General features: G+C 40.6%; 1 protein-coding gene and 1 non-coding gene across 2 annotated transcripts; both read left to right on the forward strand.

The window, feature by feature from the left end:
• The first annotated feature begins 5,610 nt into the window (after positions 1 to 5,610).
• On the forward strand, positions 5,611 to 20,826 carry Dbx (homeobox protein Dbx). Its single transcript, XM_036814388.3, has 5 exons — positions 5,611 to 6,262; positions 9,429 to 10,130; positions 10,757 to 10,861; positions 10,930 to 11,033; positions 19,854 to 20,826. Exons 1-5 carry the CDS (start codon positions 5,743 to 5,745, stop codon positions 20,655 to 20,657), a joined length of 2,235 nt encoding a protein of 744 aa, XP_036670283.2. The 5' UTR covers positions 5,611 to 5,742; the 3' UTR covers positions 20,658 to 20,826.
• TRNAC-GCA (transfer RNA cysteine (anticodon GCA)) lies at positions 11,128 to 11,199 on the forward strand. Its single transcript has one exon. It is a non-coding gene; the product is annotated as a tRNA-Cys (tRNA).
• Positions 20,827 to 20,842: the final 16 nt, after the last annotated feature.

A 20,842-nucleotide genomic window follows, 5' to 3' on the forward strand; every position in this document is an offset into this window, starting at 1 on the left:
TTTGTCCTTTTCGGTGGTGGTGGTTTGATTTTCCAACCTTTGCATACATTTCAGCGCAATCTGTTGCCTAACTAGGCGTTACATTGATGCTACTTCCGGGGGGTTGGGGAATAGGTCTTATAGGGGGTGGCATTCGGTGGCGTCAGCTGGCGAAACTCTCTAATTAGCCCTGACAACTTGTTATGATATCACGCGAATTGAGGACTCGGGAATTGCCAATTGGGTGACACTCACTTGGCAGGGCTATCCATCAGATTATAAATGAAATAAAAGTAGTTTTGGCTGAGAGCTCGGAAGGTTATGAAGCAGTTCTTATGATGGGATTAACTTTTGAAGAAGGGGAAAGTTTAATATTAGGGCATTAGGTATCCATCGAGTTGATAGGTGGTTATTAAGCTGAAATGAGGGAAAATACATCAAGAAATGGGAGCTAATTAAATATAAAACATTGTATTATGGGATTATTATCTAAAGATAATAATTAAATATTTTAAAGTTTATTATATGGTGATATTGATCAAATATTAAATGGATTTAAAATTCAAAATCATCTTTCTTAACATTGGCCTAATGGGTAAATCCCTTGAGAAACGAACTCCAAACTCCTTAACTTCTTTTCCTTTGACATCAATAAGTTTCGTGTAAATTTGTTTGACTAATTACTCCCGATCCTGCGATCTAATGTGACAACTACAATGCCGCATAAATTGCCAACTTACTTCCGTTTGGCTGAGTAGCTGAATTCGGTGCCCACAGAGCGTCTCATAACTCAGTGAGACATGAAAATTAATTAAAATTCTCCTTGGGAGGACCCGACTCCTCTCTCGAAGGACTCGAGTCAAGTAGCCGCCGAATGTCCTTTGGCTGCTTTCACACGTTGTAGCGAACCTCGTCCTTTTTCCATTTTACCTCCTTGGCCGCAGCGTCAAGTGATGAGCCTTTTTTCCAGGGATCTAGGACTTTTCAACCCCCTGCGAGTCCTGTGGGCTTGCTTCTGTTGTTATTGTTTCGAGCTGTCAAATTTCGTTGTTCCCTGATATCCTTTATCTCCATCTGCGAGTCTCCTTTCGTGTAATTTTATTAATCACAACAACACATTTGTTGTCTGCTACCCTTTTGCTCCTTTATTATTATGATTGTCCTTTGCGTTTCTGGGTCTGTGTGCCTTGTGTGTCCTGTCATTTAGCTTTGACTAATTATGCAATTTGTATGCAATAAAAAATATTAATTGCCATCACTCGGTTTCTCTGCTCTCGGAAAATTATGCAACTCTCTCTCGCTGATTTTTTAAAGCTTTGTTTATTTACTTTTTGCTGTTGCAATTCTGGGAAAAATTCAGGGCTTGGTGGAAAGCAGGGGGGCTTGTCTGAGCAGAGGATATGCGAATTTTCCAGATGGCTTAATCGGCGCCCTCATGCGTACAGCAAAAATCAACCAAGTTCAGCGCAAAAAAATTTAAAAAAATAATATTTCTTTTGGTTTTTGATGGTTAAGAGCGGGTAGAGTACTCCATTAGAGGTCACGAATTGCAAGGAAAAAGGGAAAGAAATTAATTAGCCTTTTAAAATGTTGAATAATTTGAATTGAAAAGATAGATATGATATTCTTTAAAAATTCTAAACTATTATTATATAAGGAAAGCCTATTTAAAACAAATTAAATATCATTAATTACCCGTTTTATTGGCCGTTTAACAGCAATTTAAGGCCCACTTAAATTAGCTTTTTTCACGTACTTACACACCTAACTAGGCCCACTTAACAACCACTCAACTGAACGCCACTTTCCAACCACATGGTCCAAAAACACAAATAAATATGCGAGCCACCGCAAAACCACAACACTACCGCCAAACCAGCACTCACACACACTCCCATTAAATGTGTAAATTTCATAAATTAACCAATAAAGTTGGCAATTATTTCCATACAATCACGAATGGGTAAAAAAACACACGACGAGCAATCAAATTAAGTGAAATAAAGTCATAAAATAAAGAATGGAAAATATTTTCATAAACTGTTTGGCGGCGCGTCATGAAGTCAGGGAGAACCATGAAAACTTTTCGGTAAATAAAAATAAAAATAAAAAATAATCAAAGTGAGGAGCGAAAAACTTGGCAACTAAAAATCGCTTCATTCTAATTACTTCCTTTCGCGACTTCGCTGAAGGACTTCCGCCAGCAGGACACGTCGTCTAGTCCAAGTTCAAGTTGAAGTTCGGGGATTTGCAGGACCAGAGGGGCAGTGGGCGTCGGGCAGGGGGCGTGGCGCATAAAACAATCGTTTTGTAATAAAGATGAAAATTTTATTAAAAGATGTCGGAAACAGATGTCGCCGGCAGGACGAGAACGAGAACGAACTCCGAACCCTGAAAGGACCAAGCCAACCAACCAACCCACTGGGCAGCAAAAGCCAACGACAACACACACTTTATAATCTTTTATCGCATTTTTTCTACTTGGCTGACACAAAGAGCGTATTTATGCGACTGTTAACGTTATGAAAAGCCCATAATTTCGCAGCCACCCCGAGAATTCTGCTCTGGCTTCTCTAGTTGCCGGCGAATATAATAAAAATAATAAACGTTGTCCTGAAAATCGATGGCAAACAGAATTCGCATTCATTTCATGGGAGGATGGGGGCGGGGTGGGTGGAGTGGGCGTGGTGGGGACATGGCCATGGCAGCAGCTGATATCGACAGTTAACTTGGCTGGAATGCTTTTTCTATATCGTCCTTCGCATCGAGTGTCGTCTATAAATGTTTGCGCTTTATTATATTGCCCAACCACGCCCCCAACCAACCGACCACTCAACCACCCATTTATACCCCAACCATCTAGCAGCATCTTGTGACATTTCACCTTTTTTCTTTTTTTTCTCGTACTGCTGCTGCTCTGCAGACGATACACGATAATGATATCCATATAATGATGCGGCTGTCAGCGGCATTCGATTCCACATGCGAGTGTTCCCCCAAAGAGCCACCAAGTTGTTTATTCGAACTGGAGTGGCATGTGGCAGCGATGACAGAAAGAAGTCTTTGAATTTGGCCAACTGAATTTACCTGCAAGGGTATTTTGGCAGATTGCGAAAAGCGAGTTCAAAAAGGAAGTAAGTTAAGTTGTCAGAAGCTTCAGGTTTTGATAAAGCAGTTGGGGATGTGTAATAAGCTTTGATATTATTATCATTATGATGAGGAGTCATGTCCCCTTCTGTTCGTGAAATGCCCTAATGTTTGTTATCTTTACTTGAAAGAGATTGTAGGTTAAATGTATCAGAGGAAAAAAATCGATGTTTTTAAAAAACTTTAGTGATCTAGTGGCCTTTGTTACTTACAGCTATCTAAAATATCTAAGGTTTAGAATCCAATTATAAAGCTGTCAAAAAGCACGCACGACGTTTTTATTTTCACTGTATAAATTTAGATACCTTTATGGGTGATTTTAAAACCGTAAGGATTTTACATACTTTTATAATTTTATCTATGACTCCAGATATCCAACAATTCCTCCACATCTATCATTGTACTGTATCTCAACAATACACCCACAAAGCCCAGCCAAAAAGCCAAACGTTAACAGCACAATAATCTCCAATGCAGACCCAACAACATCATTTACATATTTCCAATTCAGCAAACAAAAATAAAAAAATAAAAACGAAAATAAACTCAGACCATGGCAACACTCTGAAAAACAATTAAAAGTTTGTCCTTAACACCTCCCCCCTCCATAAAATGAGGGTTGGGGGATAAGGATATATATTTTTTGGGGGCTGCCGACAAAAGCCTGTGTTTCGGTGACCCCTTTCATTTGTCAAAAAGCAGCAGCGGCAGTGCCATGACAATGGCAGATGGAATCCGTATCCGAATCCCAGTCTGAACAGGAACTGGAAAATCGGAGGACGACTGCTGCACATTCAACCCACTTATCAAATAATTGTCCTCATATTATGGCGACTACAAAAAGAGATGGAGATAGCGACTAAGAGAGAGCCATTTTCCCGAGGAGCCGGGATAAATTGTAGAAAATGGAAAATACTCAGCACCCGGATCCCATGTGTCGGTGGCAAATAAAAATGTAAGGACTCTTCAGCACACACACAGCACACAGCCACACACGCCAGCGAAATCCTTTGCATAAATGATGATGGCATGATGAGAACTTTTAATCATTATTATCACATATTTATACGCTTATATGAGCATGTTTTATGTACTCGCTGCCAGCAGAAAGGCAGAAGCAGCAGCAGAAGAAGTCGAGGTCCTGGCGATACGGATACGGATACGGGGGTAATCCTTTGAGGCGTGCTCCATATGAAAGCAAAAAGCCACAAATGGCAGCGCAAAACAATCTGAGCTGGGGCCTTTGTTATCCTTGTACTTCTTCCTATTGTCGAGGGCACTTCTCCTCCTTTCAGATCCTGATGGGTTTCCAATTCAAGTGAGGCCACGCCCTCTCTGGCAGGGAGGTCTCCTTGGAACCCCGAACCACATCATACCACTGGCACTTTTCCCAGCCACAAGGGTTGCTGTTTGGTTCTCTCTCTCTTTCTGTGCGGTGTGCGGCACACAATAGAGGCCAAAAGGACATACACATCCTGGCTTTATCTAGCTCCTAAGCTTACATAACCGTTGCCATGCGATGCTCAGCCATTTTCGCATTTACCACGCTTTCGAGCCAGAGTAAATAAGTCATCATTGTCGATAAACTCGATTGTCGTCATCAACGAGGACAACTAATTTGCGGTCATAATAAAAGTTAATCTACTGACTCCTTGGCCGCTCGCCGGGCATTTCTTTGGTCCACGCCGACGGTGCCTGCAACAAATTGCTCGCACAATTTCAAAAGTTTATGGATGGAGAAGTCCAGGCTCAGTTTTTTTTTCCTTTCTTATAATTACTTTTTTCATTCATTTCTTGTGTTGGTTTATGTTTACTAATAAAGATTTTTTATTTTCATCGAATTAATTGTATTATTCTATTTAAATGCTTATTTTCTTATACAGCAACTAAAAGAAATTGACAGCTAAAACCAGTTGGGAATTATAGCATGTTCACAAATAAAACATCACCCATTAGTCAGAAAAACTGGCAGACAAATAGAAAATGTTACTTGAATTAAAATTTGTATTCAAAAAGCCGGCTGCTTAATAGAAACCGAATTAGTTAATATTTTAAAATAATAAAATAAATACATTAATTTTGAACTTGCCGATTTGCCCCACTGTGCCACACCGTGGAACAGCAGCACAAATCTAATAAGATCGAGGGAAATTCAGTTCAAGGCAGCGAGTGGCAAAGGCAACAAAACAAGAAAATTAAATTTTTATTGTTTTCACACAAATAAAATCAAATAAAAAGCGTACAACAATAACGAGCAGGCAAAGGCTAAACAGGACACTCCACTCCGGCACACACACACTCTCGCAAGAGAGAGAGGGAGAGCGAGAGAGAGCAGGATATACATAAGGACGAAGCATCACGTGCCACACAGACGACACTTCTACTGGGCAGGAGAAGCGGACCAACCAACGGCGAGCAACCCCTGAAACTCGCAATCCTGGGATGCTGCATCCTGCGTCCTGCGCCTGCCAGGATATTTTGTCCTCCGCATTCAGTTCGATTTGAGCACTCGACGCGAACGCGACAACTGGCGGGAAAAGTCCTCTGAATATAATACGGAATACGGAACACACTGACTACGGGATAAAATATAGAGCAGTCAGGCTCTTCCACGTTATGTCGACGGCCTTCCTCGTGGACAGTCTCCTGCACGCCCAGCAGACCTACACGGAAAGCCAGCTGAAGTCCAGCCTGAGCGAGATGCTCCTCTCGCGTCGTTCGGGTGCGGATCCAGTGGATCCTGCGGACCAGCCCTCGGCCGAATCCTGCGGCTGCTCCAAGTTGCGCGGCTACAAGTGTGATAAGTGCCGCGAGTTACGTGCCGAGAGTGTGGACAGCATCGAAATGGAGATGGACGAGGACGACGGCTCCTCCTCGACGGATGAGATCGTGGCCGATATTGGCAGTGTCGAGGGCGAGGAGCCGCACATGGACCTGGACGAGGAGCTGGAGCTGGACGAACTGGCCGAGGTGGACGAGCCCGTGGCAATCAAATTGCCCAAGGTGGAGCCCAAGGAGACCAGTCTGCCGGCGGGGGGCAATACCATCCTCAAGGATACCAACAGCAAGCCCATCCTCAAGTTCAGTGTCAGCGCGATCCTTGGGGACACCCGGGAGGGAGTCCGGGTCAGGAATGGTAAGATATCCCATTATATTATTATAAAGGCTCATTAGATACTAACTGAAATTGCTATCTTAGTCTGTATTATAGTTACTTCATTATCTCAGTTCTGTGTTATAATTTGCATTCCTATATTTCTCCGTTGTTTAATAACGTAATAATTTATTTAATTTTTAATAAAGCTCCATTTAAATTACTATACATATGTACAAGGTGATTTACCATTTTTATATATCAAGTTCCATATTATAATTGGATTTCTATAATTCCTCGTTTAATGGTGTAATGAGTGATTTAATAATAATAAAGCCCCATTCATATTAAAGCCCCATGATAGAATTAATGGACTTCAATAACGTTATTAAAAATATTGATGAATAGATATTGCTAAACATTCTTGGATTTCATCCTAAAAATTAATTATTATGTTAAAATGAAGGTCCCTAAAAAGGGAAATATAGTTTTTAGCCTTTTTTTCTTTTAACCCTTTCTGCCAGAATGATAATGTTTTTAAATTACCTTGGCCCATTCTAATTCTGAAGTGGCCCTAAATCCCTGAGATAGTTCCCTCCAATTAGGTTCCCGCCGCGGGCTGCTTCAAAGAATGCCATTAAAAAGGCTTGGCAATTAATTTGCCGTGGCTAATGCCGAACGAAAACAAAATAGCGAATACAATTGCAATATGAAAAGCCAAAAGAATAACAAACCTTGCCGAAAGTTTCCAGACTCCTCGCGAGGGGAGTGAGTCTAAAAGTCCTGGTACTTCGCAGTTGCCTTAGTTTTTACGGCGTGATTTTATTGTGTGTTGGCCTAAGCCCTCGGGGCGTTTCACCGCTGAGCTGGCAGGCTGTAAAAACACAACCAGACCTAATCATGTTTAAATTATTGAGCCAGAGACACAGAGACCCCTATGAAACAAAGCCGCACAACCAGTTCGGCACATCCAAAAACACATCCGCACTTCCGCCAGGATCTGAATGGGATATAGTGCGAGATCCTCTGCCGCGTGCTGCTTACATCGGGGGATGAGAATCCCTATATATGGTATAGATATGGAATAGGTCCAGGGTGTGGTACAAAAAGTAGGCGGAACCAATTGCCCATCAGTCAATGTAACAGCTTTGCCTTGGCCGTTTTTTAGCATTGTTCGGCTTAAGTCTCTGGGATTGTGGGATTTAATTGTCATGTGATTATGGCATCGCGGTTTTCTTTCCATATTAATGAGTGGGCCGGGCCTAGCGATTTCCCGTATTTTATGACAATTTTTTACGACATTTTATTGGCAATCTTTTGGGTTCAATCGTGCTGTTTTTTTATGGCGAAAGCGTGGCAAAAAGTATGTGATAAAGTTCTGAATTTGTTAAAATTATTTATAATGCTCTATAAAATTAATCAATTTTTATTTAATTGAGTAATTTTTACCTTGAGTCACATTTTATATTGATGAGAGTTATTTAATTTATCTTAATGTCTTAATATCCCACCCAAACTATTTTCATGATTGTTTTTGATATTCCTCTATCCACTTGATAGCTTTCTTTACACATTATCCTCCTCCACAATCTGCCAACTAATTGCCATCGTATTCCAATCAATGATCCACTCGGCAAATTTTCCCCTCAAAATGTAAATGGCTTTTTCCCTTAGAGTAAGCCACAAATGAACTTTTTTGCAGGGCCATAAACCAATAAGGCCAAAAACTTTCCACATTTTCGCAGCACAGATGCAGATACAGAAAAGTCGGTAGACCGCCGACGAACAAAACAAACAAAAGCGAACAATTATAACTTAATTTGTGCGCTCATTAGGCACACATGTGTGCCACATACACGCAAGGATAATGGGCATCCTTTCATATAGAAATGGAAATTTTTGGGGCCCCCGAAAAAGCAAAGGCAAAAAGCTGTTGGCCACAAAAGTCGAAAAGCATCAAATTGAACGCGCACACATTTGCCAAAACTAAAGAGGCGTTAATTCGTTAATTGTTCCAGTTCTCTAATCGAATTAAAATCATATCCTGGATATCCTGCAGCAACTGCCAGCCTGTCAGGATGTGCGTGAAGTGGAGAAAGCAGGGGAAAGCGGCTGCCTTTTTGGGGTGTTTAATTAGAAAATGAAATGCAGCCACACACAGGGCTCCAAAAAGGAGAGATTCCATCCCCCGATATCCTGTACGTAGCACATCCTTCTGCCGAATCAAAGGCGCCAAACTTTGCTCTCAAGGTGCGAGCTCATCAGTGTGTGTGTGAGTCCTTTATCCGGAGTTTGTGTTTGCTTTAATTATGCCAACTTCACACTGACACTTCAAAGCAGATTGCATTTTCCATTGTCTGCGCCTGGCTGTGTATGTGTGTGTGTATGGGGGTGGGGGTCCTGGGGGTTATGGCGCCTGTCTGGAAATTGGCAAGACAGCACATAACACGCTTCAACGATTTCTTGAGAATGAGCCAAGTCTCGAGGCTTTGGCAGATGCTTTTCAAGGCTGACAATCTGACACTTCAAAGTGGTTTTAGCTATAAGAACAATAATGATTAAATTATATTATAGAAAGTAAATTATTGATAGTTTCTGATAAATTTTATATTTTAAATTTAAAATTATAATGATTTTTTGGACTTAACACAATAAAAAAGATTCATTGTATTACAAGTTTTAACAGATTGCAACGACCAACTCTTTACATAAAGTATTTTATTGAAACGCTTTCAATTTATACTCCTGTATAAATGCATTTTTTTTTTACTTTCTTGTTTTAATACCCCTTTAGAAATCCTAAGTCTTCAAAGTTACAACTTCTCACTTCACTTCTCAAAATTATTTGTAATGACAGTATAGCTATAAAGACAAAGAGTTCGATTTGCCTAACGGTCCATATACAAAACTATAATAAACCTATATGATCTTATGCTATCTTTGTAAAAAGGTGACAATAATTTCGGTTCTTTCTTTCATAAATTTTAAATGTTTCAACAAAGCATTCTTAAATAAAAAACAATTATTCTTTTTAAATTTTTTTTATATTTTTTTTTTAAAGAATAAAGTGATTTTTCCTTTTAAGTTGAGCTTTTTTAAGGGCCTTCCTTTTGGGGCAGCATACTTTCGGGCACACTGACAATCTGACCTGTCTCCCCGCTTTAGTGACTCATTCACCACTAATGGCTTCGCCACTCTTCCTCCACAGAGTTCATGCAACCGCAGCATATATGGCCTTATCTGCAGCAAAACTTCATGCAGCAGCACTCGCATCAATATCAGCAACACCATCAGCAGCAGCATCCCAATCCCCACCAGCAACACCAGGCGTTGCCAGTGCCAGGACACCACCATGCCCATCCGCATCCGCACTCGCATCATCATCACCATCACCCCCATCCGGGGGCGGGGCACGCCCACTTTCCGCATCCCGCATTTCTAACGCATCAACTGCCGCCGCATCAGCAGCAGCAACATGCACAGCAGCAACATCAGCAGCATCCCGGCAATAGTTGTCAACCGCAAACCGCATCCTCGTCGTCGTCACCTGGCAGCACAATTAGTGATAGCGACAACAATCACGGGGCAACTGCCAATGGGAATGGCAGTTCTGGCCAGGATGGTCGACCGCACGAGCTGCCGAATCCCAATTCCAATCCCGACGAGGACAATGCCAGTCGAAGATTAACGCAAGACAAGCAGCTGCTGGGCGCCGGAGGAGGAGGAGCAGGGGGAGGAGCTGGAGGAGGAGGAGGAGGTGGCCATGGCCATCCGACGCCGCCGCCACCGCCTCCTCCGCCGGTGATTGCCAAGCCCATGCCCAGCCGCCCCACGCCCTTCCTGCCGCACACCCTCAACCACCCGCACCTCCACTCGCTGCTGGCCCACTGTCGCAATCCCTACATGAGTGGTAAGAGTTCGATCCTTCTATCTGTCTATCAAATATCCTAAAATTTTTAAAAAATATTGTTGTTTTTAAACAATAATAATAAAGTTTTCTCACAGAATTTTGAAAACTTCTTGTAAAATATCTCAACATTCCAATAGAATAGAAGTATAGTTTTTTAAAAACTCTTCTAAGTTTAAAGAATCTCCTTCTGAAAATAATCTCTTCATCTAATCTTAAAAATAGGATGTTGTAGATGCATTAAAACAGGGAAATATTTTTTTTTATACCTAAATGAATTAAATATTTGTACTAGAAAATAGGCCCAGCTTTGATAATTTCTATATCTCTTTCCTAATAACTTGGCATATTTACCTTAAAATTCCAGTTTTAAAAAGAATGACTTATTTTCTTAAAATAGTTAAATACCATTTTACATTTAACTATTTGTTTAGGACTTCATTTTTTTTTACTTTTTAAAGTTTAAACTCAATTTCCAAATGCCCTATAATCCCAGTGTAATGCCCCCTAATTGCTGTCCAACTGTGACACATCCCCAATCAGTTCCGATGGTCACCCCGCTGTGCCCATTAACAAGTGTTTTGGTCTAATGCATTTCCTCTTTCTCCTTTCCGTTGCAACAATTGCAGTTGGCGCCCAAGTGTTTCCCCTGCCTCCTGGCCAGGGATTCCCCTGGGCCCACTCGACCCGTGGGAAGCCCCGTCGGGGGATGATGCGACGTGCCGTCTTCTCAGGTGCGTAGATGGGGCAACCCAGTCCAAACCCAAGAGGGTTTCGATTAATTGTTTACCCCCCCTTGCAGATTCCCAGAGGAAGGGTCTGGAGAAGCGGTTCCAGCAGCAGAAGTACATCAGCAAGCCAGATCGCAAGAAGCTGGCTGAGCGACTGGGATTAAAGGACTCTCAGGTGAGATTATTAATATATTACTATGATAACATTTATATAAGTAGGCTTACCAAAATCCATTGATATAGGCAACTTGGTTTCATATATTTCAAGTGGGGGCATAGCTCAGGGGTAGAGCGTTCGACTGCAGATCGACAGGTCCCTGGTTCAAATCCGGGTGCCCCCTTGTAAAATTTCTTTTTAATCATATTTTATTTAATTTAAACACAATTACTGTATACAGATGATATTTTATCGATGTATTTCTGCTTACATTAATACAAGTGTTTCTTTTAAATCCAGTTATACATTTCTCTATTCGAAAAATGATTGCATCATTTCTTTATAACATTTATATTCAAGCTTTTTTCGACCTAACGCACTATGGGGAATTTGACCACTTTTTTTGGCCAAAACCCATTTTTTAAAAGTCGTTAAAAATAGGTTTTGTTTATCAGAATGCATCACGATAACATCAATATCTAATGTTACTAACAGAAAAGTTTAACAGTACGCACCACTGTTAAGTTATCAGCTGTTAAAGCCTGTTTTTATTTCAACGAGGTGGCAGCGCTGGTAAAGCGCCTATTATTCTTAATAGTTTAAATTGTCAAAAAGTGTAAAATTAAACATAGCTCTGAGGTTTTTGAAATACCATCCAATCAGAGGGACTTCTAACTTGTGTTTGTGACCTTAATATTGTATTTATTGATTGTGGTGCTCGTATATTCGTGTTCTAGTTCTAACCTCAAAAAAATCAAAATCTTTAAGTTAATTTGTATTTTTAAATAGAGCTACAAAGTGATTCCAGCAGTTTCCACCTCTGAAACCTTTTTTATCTTGTAGAGAATTTAATTCTCATTGAGCTCGGTTAGTATAAAAGTGCACTTTTGCGCACTTTCTCTAAAATTTAGCTTTAAAGACCTCTACCTAATATGGTATATTTTCCTCATTTTTGTCTGGTAAATGCCAGTTTCGATGTTATCTTAAGAAAAACAGTGTGCAGTTATATTTCTTATTAAATAACGATTATTTAAAAATTATTTTACAACATCATTTCACTTACTTAACGTTGATATATAGGATTTTAGTATTTTTGTTAAGAATTATAGTGATCACAATACAAAAAATTACAATTTCACTAAAAAAATGGGAAATAAAAAAAGGCAAATTTTTTTTTTTAAATCAGTTTGGTCTCTTAAAAAAAAATTCAAGAAAAAAAATTTTTTTTATTTTATTGACAAGAAAAAAAAATTTTTTTTTCTTAAAAAAAAGGCGGGACCACGCCCATCTTTTTTTAATTTACTTCCTTTAAATTTTATATACTTAATTCTAAAAACAAAACTTTTAAATGTTGCTTTGTTCTTAAGATATTAATTAATGCCACAAAAAGTGAGCAAATTCCCCATAGTGTAACGTAGAGCTATAATTATTTTCGTGTCGATAAAACCAAAAAAGGGCCCAAAAGTGTGCAATCTTTTTTGTAATTCCGAAAAAACGGACAAAAATTATAATTTCTTATTAAATTTTACAAGAAAGTGTAAGAAATTTATTTAAAACTAAATTCTATTAAAATGAGTGTTTTAAAAGCTATCTTAAAAATAATTGGTCTTATACCGTTTATGACCTATATAATTTATTATACTCAGCTTGTTAAAGCTTCCCAACTCATAATTCCTCTAAAGTTCCCCATAACAACACCCAATTAGCATTTCTAAACCCATTTCGCTGAGCTATATTCACAAAACGAAAACTTTGCCCACTAAACTCTGTAAATTTGGTGTAAGCAATCCATAAACAATCCGCTCACGAAAACAAAACAAAAATCAATAAGCATAATGAGCACAGAATTATGCCATTATAAAATTATATTCAACCGCTTATGAAAATTTCGCTTAGCGAACTTTTCGAATCAGCTTTAATAAGCAGACAACAAAAGGCGACGGGAGAGTAATATAAATATAAATATAAAGTGCCCCCGAAAAAGCCGAAACAAAAGCCAACAGTGCGGACAAAACTCCGCCCTGGAAGCTCTACGGCAATGGCTGCGCACGGGAAAATGGCAGAAAACCGGAAAATGGGAGGGGTTCCCCTCCTCGACGCTCCTTGAAATGCGCAGTCGCTTTCTTATACATATCCCAGATTCGCTCCCATATATATACCATCATATATATAAAGCCGAGAGGTCGAGGTGGAAGTATAATGAAATTATAACGAGCTATAAGAAATTCATGTCGGCTGAGACGGCGGGCGATTTTCATTGATTGCCGACTTTCCCAACGGGCTTCAATAATTAAATTAATTTTTGTAAAGCGAAAAAGGACTCTTTTGTGCAGACACACATATTTTCACATGGCTGCGAAAAATTTGCGTGGCCAATTCGGTCTTGTCACAATGTAATCGATCACAACTCAATCACAGTGGAAAGTCATCCCCGAAATGCTGATGATGATGGTGATGAGGCTGCTGATGACTGACAATGTCACGCCAAATTAGTGCAGCTCTTTTTTGTTCTTTTCGCCGCTTTTCACTGGCATATGATTCATAAAAATTTCATAATTGCACAATAAGCGTGTCCAGTTGCAGGGAATTCAAGAATTCATCAACTCATCGGCCTGGTCACGCCCCTTTTCAGGACCCAGTTGCCCGATCGATCACTTACACCCTAATGATCTTATAATTTCCGCATCTGGAAAAAACATCGTCAACTAAAATGCCACAGTATTTCATTTGTTAAAATGAAACTGAACGAGAGTGGAAAATTTCATAATATATATTCCCTATGGGTTGTAAGATCTATGGAGGTTAAATAATGGTCACTTTTCAAATGATTGATTAAGTAGTGACTGAGTTTAGTTTGCTAAGTAGGTTGCTTTTAATTTATGGAGATTTATGGAGTTCACTGGTCTCTATATAGATCAGAGTACCCGCCTAAGTAATAAGATTCACTTGTAAACGGTAAAAAAAAATGTGAGTTTAAAACAGTATTTATTTTATTTTTTAAAAAATTTAGTTTAAAGTGTTTTTTGATTTAAAAGGGGCCTTAAAAGTTCCTAACCTAATATAGATTTTTCGTATTATAAATTTGAGTTCCAAATCTGTTCTCTTCAAAGTTTCAACTATTATTTGATGATTATTACCCTCACTTCAACTGTAAATCTTCCATTGAAATTCTTGAAAACATTTATCAAATGCAGTTTGTCAAAGTGTGAAAATGAAGAGCAAGGAAAATGGAAAAACAAAAGGCAAGGCAAAACCCAGTGGAGAAAAAAGCTAAAAGAAAGCTTGGTGGCTACGGCAAAAATGTGCAAAAATGTCAGAAAAATTCGCAATCAAATCGCAGCGGGTGTCCAGCTTGCGGTGGCTGGACGAGGGAAAATCTGGGCACAGGATGCAGGATTCTGGAAGGGGAATGGGGTCCTGGATAAGGGACAAAGGACACACAAAGTGTTGGCCAGCCGGCGGCGATGGGAGCTCCATTAACGATGGATATACAGAGAAAGGTTTGGGATTGGGTTCCCTTTTCCCACTTGGAGTGGGTGATGAACGAGTGCGGATATTCACACTCGAGTGACACAGGTTGAGTGGGTGTGTGTGAGTGTGAGTCCTTGCGAGTGCTCGAGTGTGAGTGCATTGCACTGCGCCTAGTTGTATGCAACATGATTTAAGAGCCTCCATCCTTGCTTTTGCTGCACTTTTTGCGGCCGTTTGTTGTTCATTTTGCTGCACAGTGCCCGCCATAAATATCAGCACACAGCACACTGCACTGCCCTGCAATTTTGGCGAGTAGAATGGGATTTTGGGATCCTGGTGCCCTGGCATCCATTGTCCAGTGTCGCGTGCCTTGTGGTTTGCCAAACCAAACGCTGCATTGATGATGCTGCCCAGGTGATTCATCATTTCGAGTGTTGTTCATTGCAACGTTTATTGCGATTTTTACAAACGCACTCGAAAAATCGCAGGCAGCCAAAACCGCCAGCGTTTATTGCAGCCAACGCGATTTATGGGCGGTTTTGGTGCGTTTTTTTTTGTCTCCAGTTTGGAATGCATGTCACGTTCTGGAAGTAATTAAGTAATGAGAGTTCGTATTACCAGTGTGAAATTTTCATCTAGAATGCATTATGAGTTAGCAGGTTTGGTGCATAATATCAGAGAACTAAAACAGTTTTTGTAAACAATATGTCAATACGGGTAATTAAAAAAATGTATTGGGAAAGTTAAAGTACATTTATAAAGATATTTTACTAAGTAAGAAACTGTTTATATCACTTGTAAGCAGTGCTTTGAGGATTAAATACAGATAAATTTGATTTGAGAAATATCTTAAGTAATGAAAATTGAAATGACAAATATAAAAAATATTTCTTTTATTTATAAGATAAGATAGATAAAAGCCAACTTCTAAAAGACAAGAGAGGTCCGAGAACTGTATATATATATTTTAGGCACTGCATTAAATAACAGTTATCTATTTGCATTGCAAAGATGAATAAACAAAGCTTTTATGACTGGGGGACGAACTCTGTACAATTCCTAGAAATAAAGCCCATCACGCACACTCCTTCAACCAGTCACGCCCTCTTCAAGGCGAACTGCAAGTGACAGTTACCAGCCTCATAATCCGCTCGCTATAAATTTAATTGCCATTAATGACACTCGAAGACAAAGACGGTGGGAAAATGGGAAAAAGGGGGAAAGCTGAAAGTTGGCCGCAGGCGGCTGCCAAAATCACGCGGCGGAAATGAAAACATCTTGAGGCCAAATGTGATTTGCATTTTTAAATCAATACACAAAGGCTCAAGGAATCGGTGGTATATATATTTTATCCGAGTATCACGGTATTTCAACCCCCGCACACACGTGTCTGGCTGCTACCCTCTCTTTCGCACAGAGCAACTTTTTAAGTGTCGTGTCCAAAACAAATTCGTCTGTTTTTGATTTGTCGAAAAATGGGGGAGAAACGCAGCTCGAATAAAGGAAATTCCCGCCAACGCTTGGCAATCAACTGTGGAATTTCCACCCATTTTCCCCACCCACTAGCCATATATCTCGCCTCCTCTGGCATTTTCACGTTATAAATATTTTTATTTTCCATTTCGTCTGGATTGTCTTTGTGTTTTTTTTTGCCCGGATTTATGGGGGGATTCCCACAGCAGACGCGTGCAGGATTCTGATTTTATTTGGTTTGCAATTTCGATTTCTTTTCCGCGGTGGCGACAGAAGCCAGGGGCTTTAAATCAAATTGCTCGATAAATAATCCCTGAATGGGAATCGGGAGTATTTAACACTCGATATGGGTTGGTCTTTTACGTTGTTTGCCTTGCTTTTTATGGGTCTTGTTATCCTTTAAGGACCGTTTATTGGTGGTATATCAAAAAAACTGGATTAGATTAAAGATAAAAAGTTCAACGTTGCAAAGATAACTCATTCAGTTAATATTATTTCAGTATACTTAATAAGTAAAGCCAATTTGGACCTCTTTTCAATATATATGGAGTTTCTTTTAACGTATTCTTTTTTTTTGGACCTAATAAAATGAATATAATAACAATAATGTGAACTTATTTTATACATCCTTATATACACCATCATTTCATACTTCCCAAAATCAAAAAACACTTAAGCCCAACCGAAACTGTTCATAACTCAAATTTCATTTCAATTTGCCAATTTGCAACCCCCATCGCCAAACGATTGGGAATCATTAAAAACCATCATTCGCAGCTTTGGTTACAAAATAAATTGTTGACAAATTGCTAAATAAACGGTCGCCGGCCACAAGCCAAAGTATTTTGCAAGCACTTCGGATCCTGCTCCTGCCCCTGAAACAATAACCACAAAAAAGGGGGAGGACGAGGACTCCAAATGGCCCATGGTCAGTAACCCAAAACGCACTGCCAACTGCTGTCGGAATGACTTTCGCAAATAGTAGCAGACTATTTAATACGCTATTACGCAGCATATCGAATGACAACCGGGGTCTCGAAATGGGTTGACAGGCTGCCCATGGGACGGATATACCGATATATATATAAGGTCCACCCCCGACATGCAGCCTCATTAGTTAACATATGTTGCCAGAGTCAGGATTCGGGACTGGAACTCCATCTCCAGCCAGTTTAGCCCGTCCTCCCCCAAAAAACAACAGCTTGTGCCCATTGCCCAAAGTCAATTTTCGGCAAAAAAAATAGAGAGGGCAGAAAGAAAAATTCTGAAGAGGGGAGCAATTTGTAGCCCACTTTCCACCCGACTCTTCTGGGTGGTTTATAAAAACTTCAAACAAATTCTATGCGCGTTATGCTGGCATCGTGTCAGAAAAATATGTTACTTATCGTTTCGGCTTACTGTCAATGGGATGGGCTCTACTTCTTGGTGGGAGAGTTATACGGAGAGATTGGGTTGGGTCTTTAACAAAGCGGCAAAACGTTTAGCCCGAATTCGAGATGAGAGTGCTTAAGAACTTAATTTCGAGAAGATGTGATTAAGTTTTGCCCAAAAAACATGGGAAGAAGTTTTATAACTAATTGAATAGGCTAAAAAGATTAAATCAGGGAAGGGAAAATAGTGTAAAGATGTCTAAAAGTATGCAACGTTTAAAAACACAATTTACTTATTTTTACAGCTTACTTTTAGGAACCTTTTTAGATGATTTCCAAACTCGTTTATTTTATTGAAAATTCTATACTTACCAAATACCTTTAAAATATGTTGGCATGACAATATTATCATTGATTATTCCGAAACAATTTAATACACCATTTAATTAACCTCCTTCGTCCACAAACACTCGAATCCGCTAATTACTATTCACAACAATTGAATTTTAGTTTTTGTCGCCACCACAGATATTTGCATAAATTTAATTTTATATGAGTGGCGAAAAATAAACGAATATTTTTGTGTTAGACAATAATTATAGGTTTAGCGTTAGGGGTAGAGCACTCGTTACATGGCCAATATTTGTTAACAAGCCGGACTAACACAACACACAACTAAACTCGACTCGTTTTCGGGGTCTATCGAGTGCAGTTCACAATTCTATAATTTCCGAAACGAGTTGTTTATCGAGGAATTTCCGTTAGATGATTGCTTTTAGAACTGCTTGGTTTAAGTAGAACAGGTTTTTGTACAAAGTTAGCATCTAGCTTCGAGCTCATTAAACAGGGCTCGCAGAACAGAAAACGGAAATGTCCAGACGCTTCTCCATGGCACACTAAATTGCACGCTTTATAATTAATTTCCATCAGAAACAGACGATGACGAGATGACGACGGTGGGTTTTGGGTTCCAAGTTCCATTTCCCCCCTATTATTCGACTGACTTTGGGCTGGACCCATAATCATTAATCTTATCGCCGCCTGAGCTTATTATTTCAATTGCTTGCGGGGTGGCGGAAAACGAGAAATTCTGGCTTTTCTTTTCTTTGGGATAGATGCTGGAAAACTCAATGACCGGAAGCAAGCGAAACAGCAGTGGGAATACGAAGAACCCAAAATCAGGCACGTGCCATGGGAATCTCTGCGGTTAATCGGTTGTTCAACATGTCAGCGGCTTTTTGTGGCCGTTGTTTACTTATTTACTTAGATACTTATAAGTGCCCAAGCTTAAATCTAAACGAGGGGGTTGGTCCGCGTCTCCTCCCCCATTTCACGCATCAATTTGCTTTAAATTTCACATCAAGTCACAATCTAATTACCGCCGGGGTGTGGGTCTCCCATAAATTGTTGCAAATTGTTGGGCCTGGCTACAAAGTGCGAATGTCCTGCTGTGTCACTGGCCAGGATTGGGAGGAGTGGGAAGAGCAGGAGGAGCAGCCGGGACTGCACAATAACTCAAAAACAGCTCATGGAGAGGTGGGCCAAGGATGCCGCCCGGCGAGTCCTGCAATCTGCTTCAAGTGTCTCAGCTAGCCTGTCAAATGCAGGGAGCTAAGCCCTCTGCGAAAGGATACCAGGAAGTGAGATACAGGACCTACAGCGTTTTTGCTGGACCAACTTTGCAGCCTGCACTGTGTGAGGAGAATACATAAATACATATTGAATGTGAATCATTGGAGGGGCCTAATCTCAGAATTACTTAAGTCTTTAGTTTTCAATAGCACAGAAAAATAAGAAAAAAGACCCAAGGAAATTGGACAGGGAGTGTCTAAAAGTATATTACAAAATATATTTCGATCTTGATATCAAGAAAAAAAATTCTAGGAAAAATATCTTTTAACTTTAATAAATAACTGATAAAAAATAACTAAAAAAAGGTTGTCAACAAGGTGTGGTAAATTAAAAAGCTGCGAATATTTATAAATTTCACACAAAATGAACTTGAGCACAAAATAGGATAAAGATCGTCCTTTGTACCCCGTAATTTCTCCATTCCTCCGTATTTATCCCACTGTGCGGCCTCTAATCAATTTGTAGCCGCTTTGGGTAAATGTCTCTAATTTGCATTTATTATGGATATGCCGGTCGTCTGGCGATGGCAGTGCAGTTCAAACTTCTGCCCGGTCCATGGCCACGCCCACACACACGACCCGCCTCTGAAATGGGTAGGGGAAGGGGTCTGTATGGGTTTCAGGCGAGATTCAATTTGCCACAGAAAAGTTTGTTGTCGGATAGCTGGCAGAAGTTTGTTTTCCCAAAAGCGGAATTCGATACCCACACCACACATACGCCCCGTTGGCCATGAAAAGTTCTAGAACTATACTATATCTCTGTCTGGGGGCTTTGGTATCCCTATTTTTCTGCTCCGGACAGCTTTCCATCTACTGGACAATCTTAATTTACCCATTTCAATGCAAAAATCTGAGACTTTTTTTCAAAACCCATTTATCCTTTTCATTTGCAGGTGAAAATTTGGTTTCAAAACAGGCGGATGAAGTGGCGCAACTCCAAGGAGCGGGAGCTACTGGCCAGCGGCGGTTCCCGCGACCAAACCCTACCCAATAAGAACAACCCCAATCCGGATTTGAGTGATGCCAAATGCGATCGCCCCCTGACGCCCCTTTCGCCCTCCCTCCTCTCGCCCAATGGCAGTGCCACGCCCCCGCCCCCAGGAGCGGTGGCCAAGGACGAGCCTCCAGCGGCATCGGTGACGCCCAAGTCACCCAGTCAGTCCGCCAGCAGCAGGAGTTCCCCCTCGGTGGGCTACGGCCTCCAGATCAGCTCGCCGCCTCCACTCCTCACCAGCCTCAAAATGGGCGATCAGTCGGCCGCAGCCACGCCCACTCCAGGACCACCCACGGTTTCATCCGCCGCCTCCTCGCCACCGGGAGTAAGTGCCTCCGAGTTTCAGGCCAAGATCAATGCCGAGATGCAGAAGCAACTGGTGGCAGCTGACTTGAAATTCAAGCTGGAGAACAGCATCCAGGAGGCCAAGCAGCGGAGGTTCGAGCAACTGCAGCAGCAATTGCACCACTCGCCGCATTTCAGCGCCATGAGGGAGGTGGAACTGGCCGCCGCCGCCGCGGCTGCGCAACTGCATCATCATCACCAGCAGCAGCAGCAGCAGCAACAACATGCCCAGCAGCAACATGCACAGCAGCAACACGCGCAGCAGCAACATCCACCGGGCTCCGAGTTCATGAAGCTCTACTATGATGACTACGACGACTCCAATTCGGACAGTGACGAGGAGATCAGCGTGACGTGATTCGTGACCGGAACTGTGACTGGGAGTACGGATAAAAAAGGCACCTTGTACATATATGTTTTAATTGTAAATTTACGGATGCATTCAACTTACTGTATTTAATATGTGTATAATATTTTTTCGAATTTAAATTCCAAAACGAAATAAACTTCTTTGAAAAATCAATGGAGCTTATTTTTGATTTT

This window comes from Drosophila suzukii, chromosome 3, assembly GCF_043229965.1.
Source record: "Drosophila suzukii chromosome 3, CBGP_Dsuzu_IsoJpt1.0, whole genome shotgun sequence".
NCBI lineage: Eukaryota > Metazoa > Arthropoda > Insecta > Diptera > Drosophilidae > Drosophila > Drosophila suzukii.

What these genes read in the sequence shown, in the direction of transcription:
- Dbx (XM_036814388.3), top strand. Translation starts at nt 5,743, where the DNA reads ATGTCGACGGCCTTCCTCGTGGACAGTCTCCTGCACGCCCAGCAGACC. An exon ending in GGGAGTCCGGGTCAGGAATG is followed by an intron (nt 6,263 to 9,428) that starts GTAAGATATCCC and finishes CTTCCTCCACAG; the next exon opens with AGTTCATGCAACCGCAGCAT. An exon ending in TGGGATTAAAGGACTCTCAG is followed by an intron (nt 11,034 to 19,853) that starts GTGAGATTATTA and finishes TTTCATTTGCAG; the next exon opens with GTGAAAATTTGGTTTCAAAA.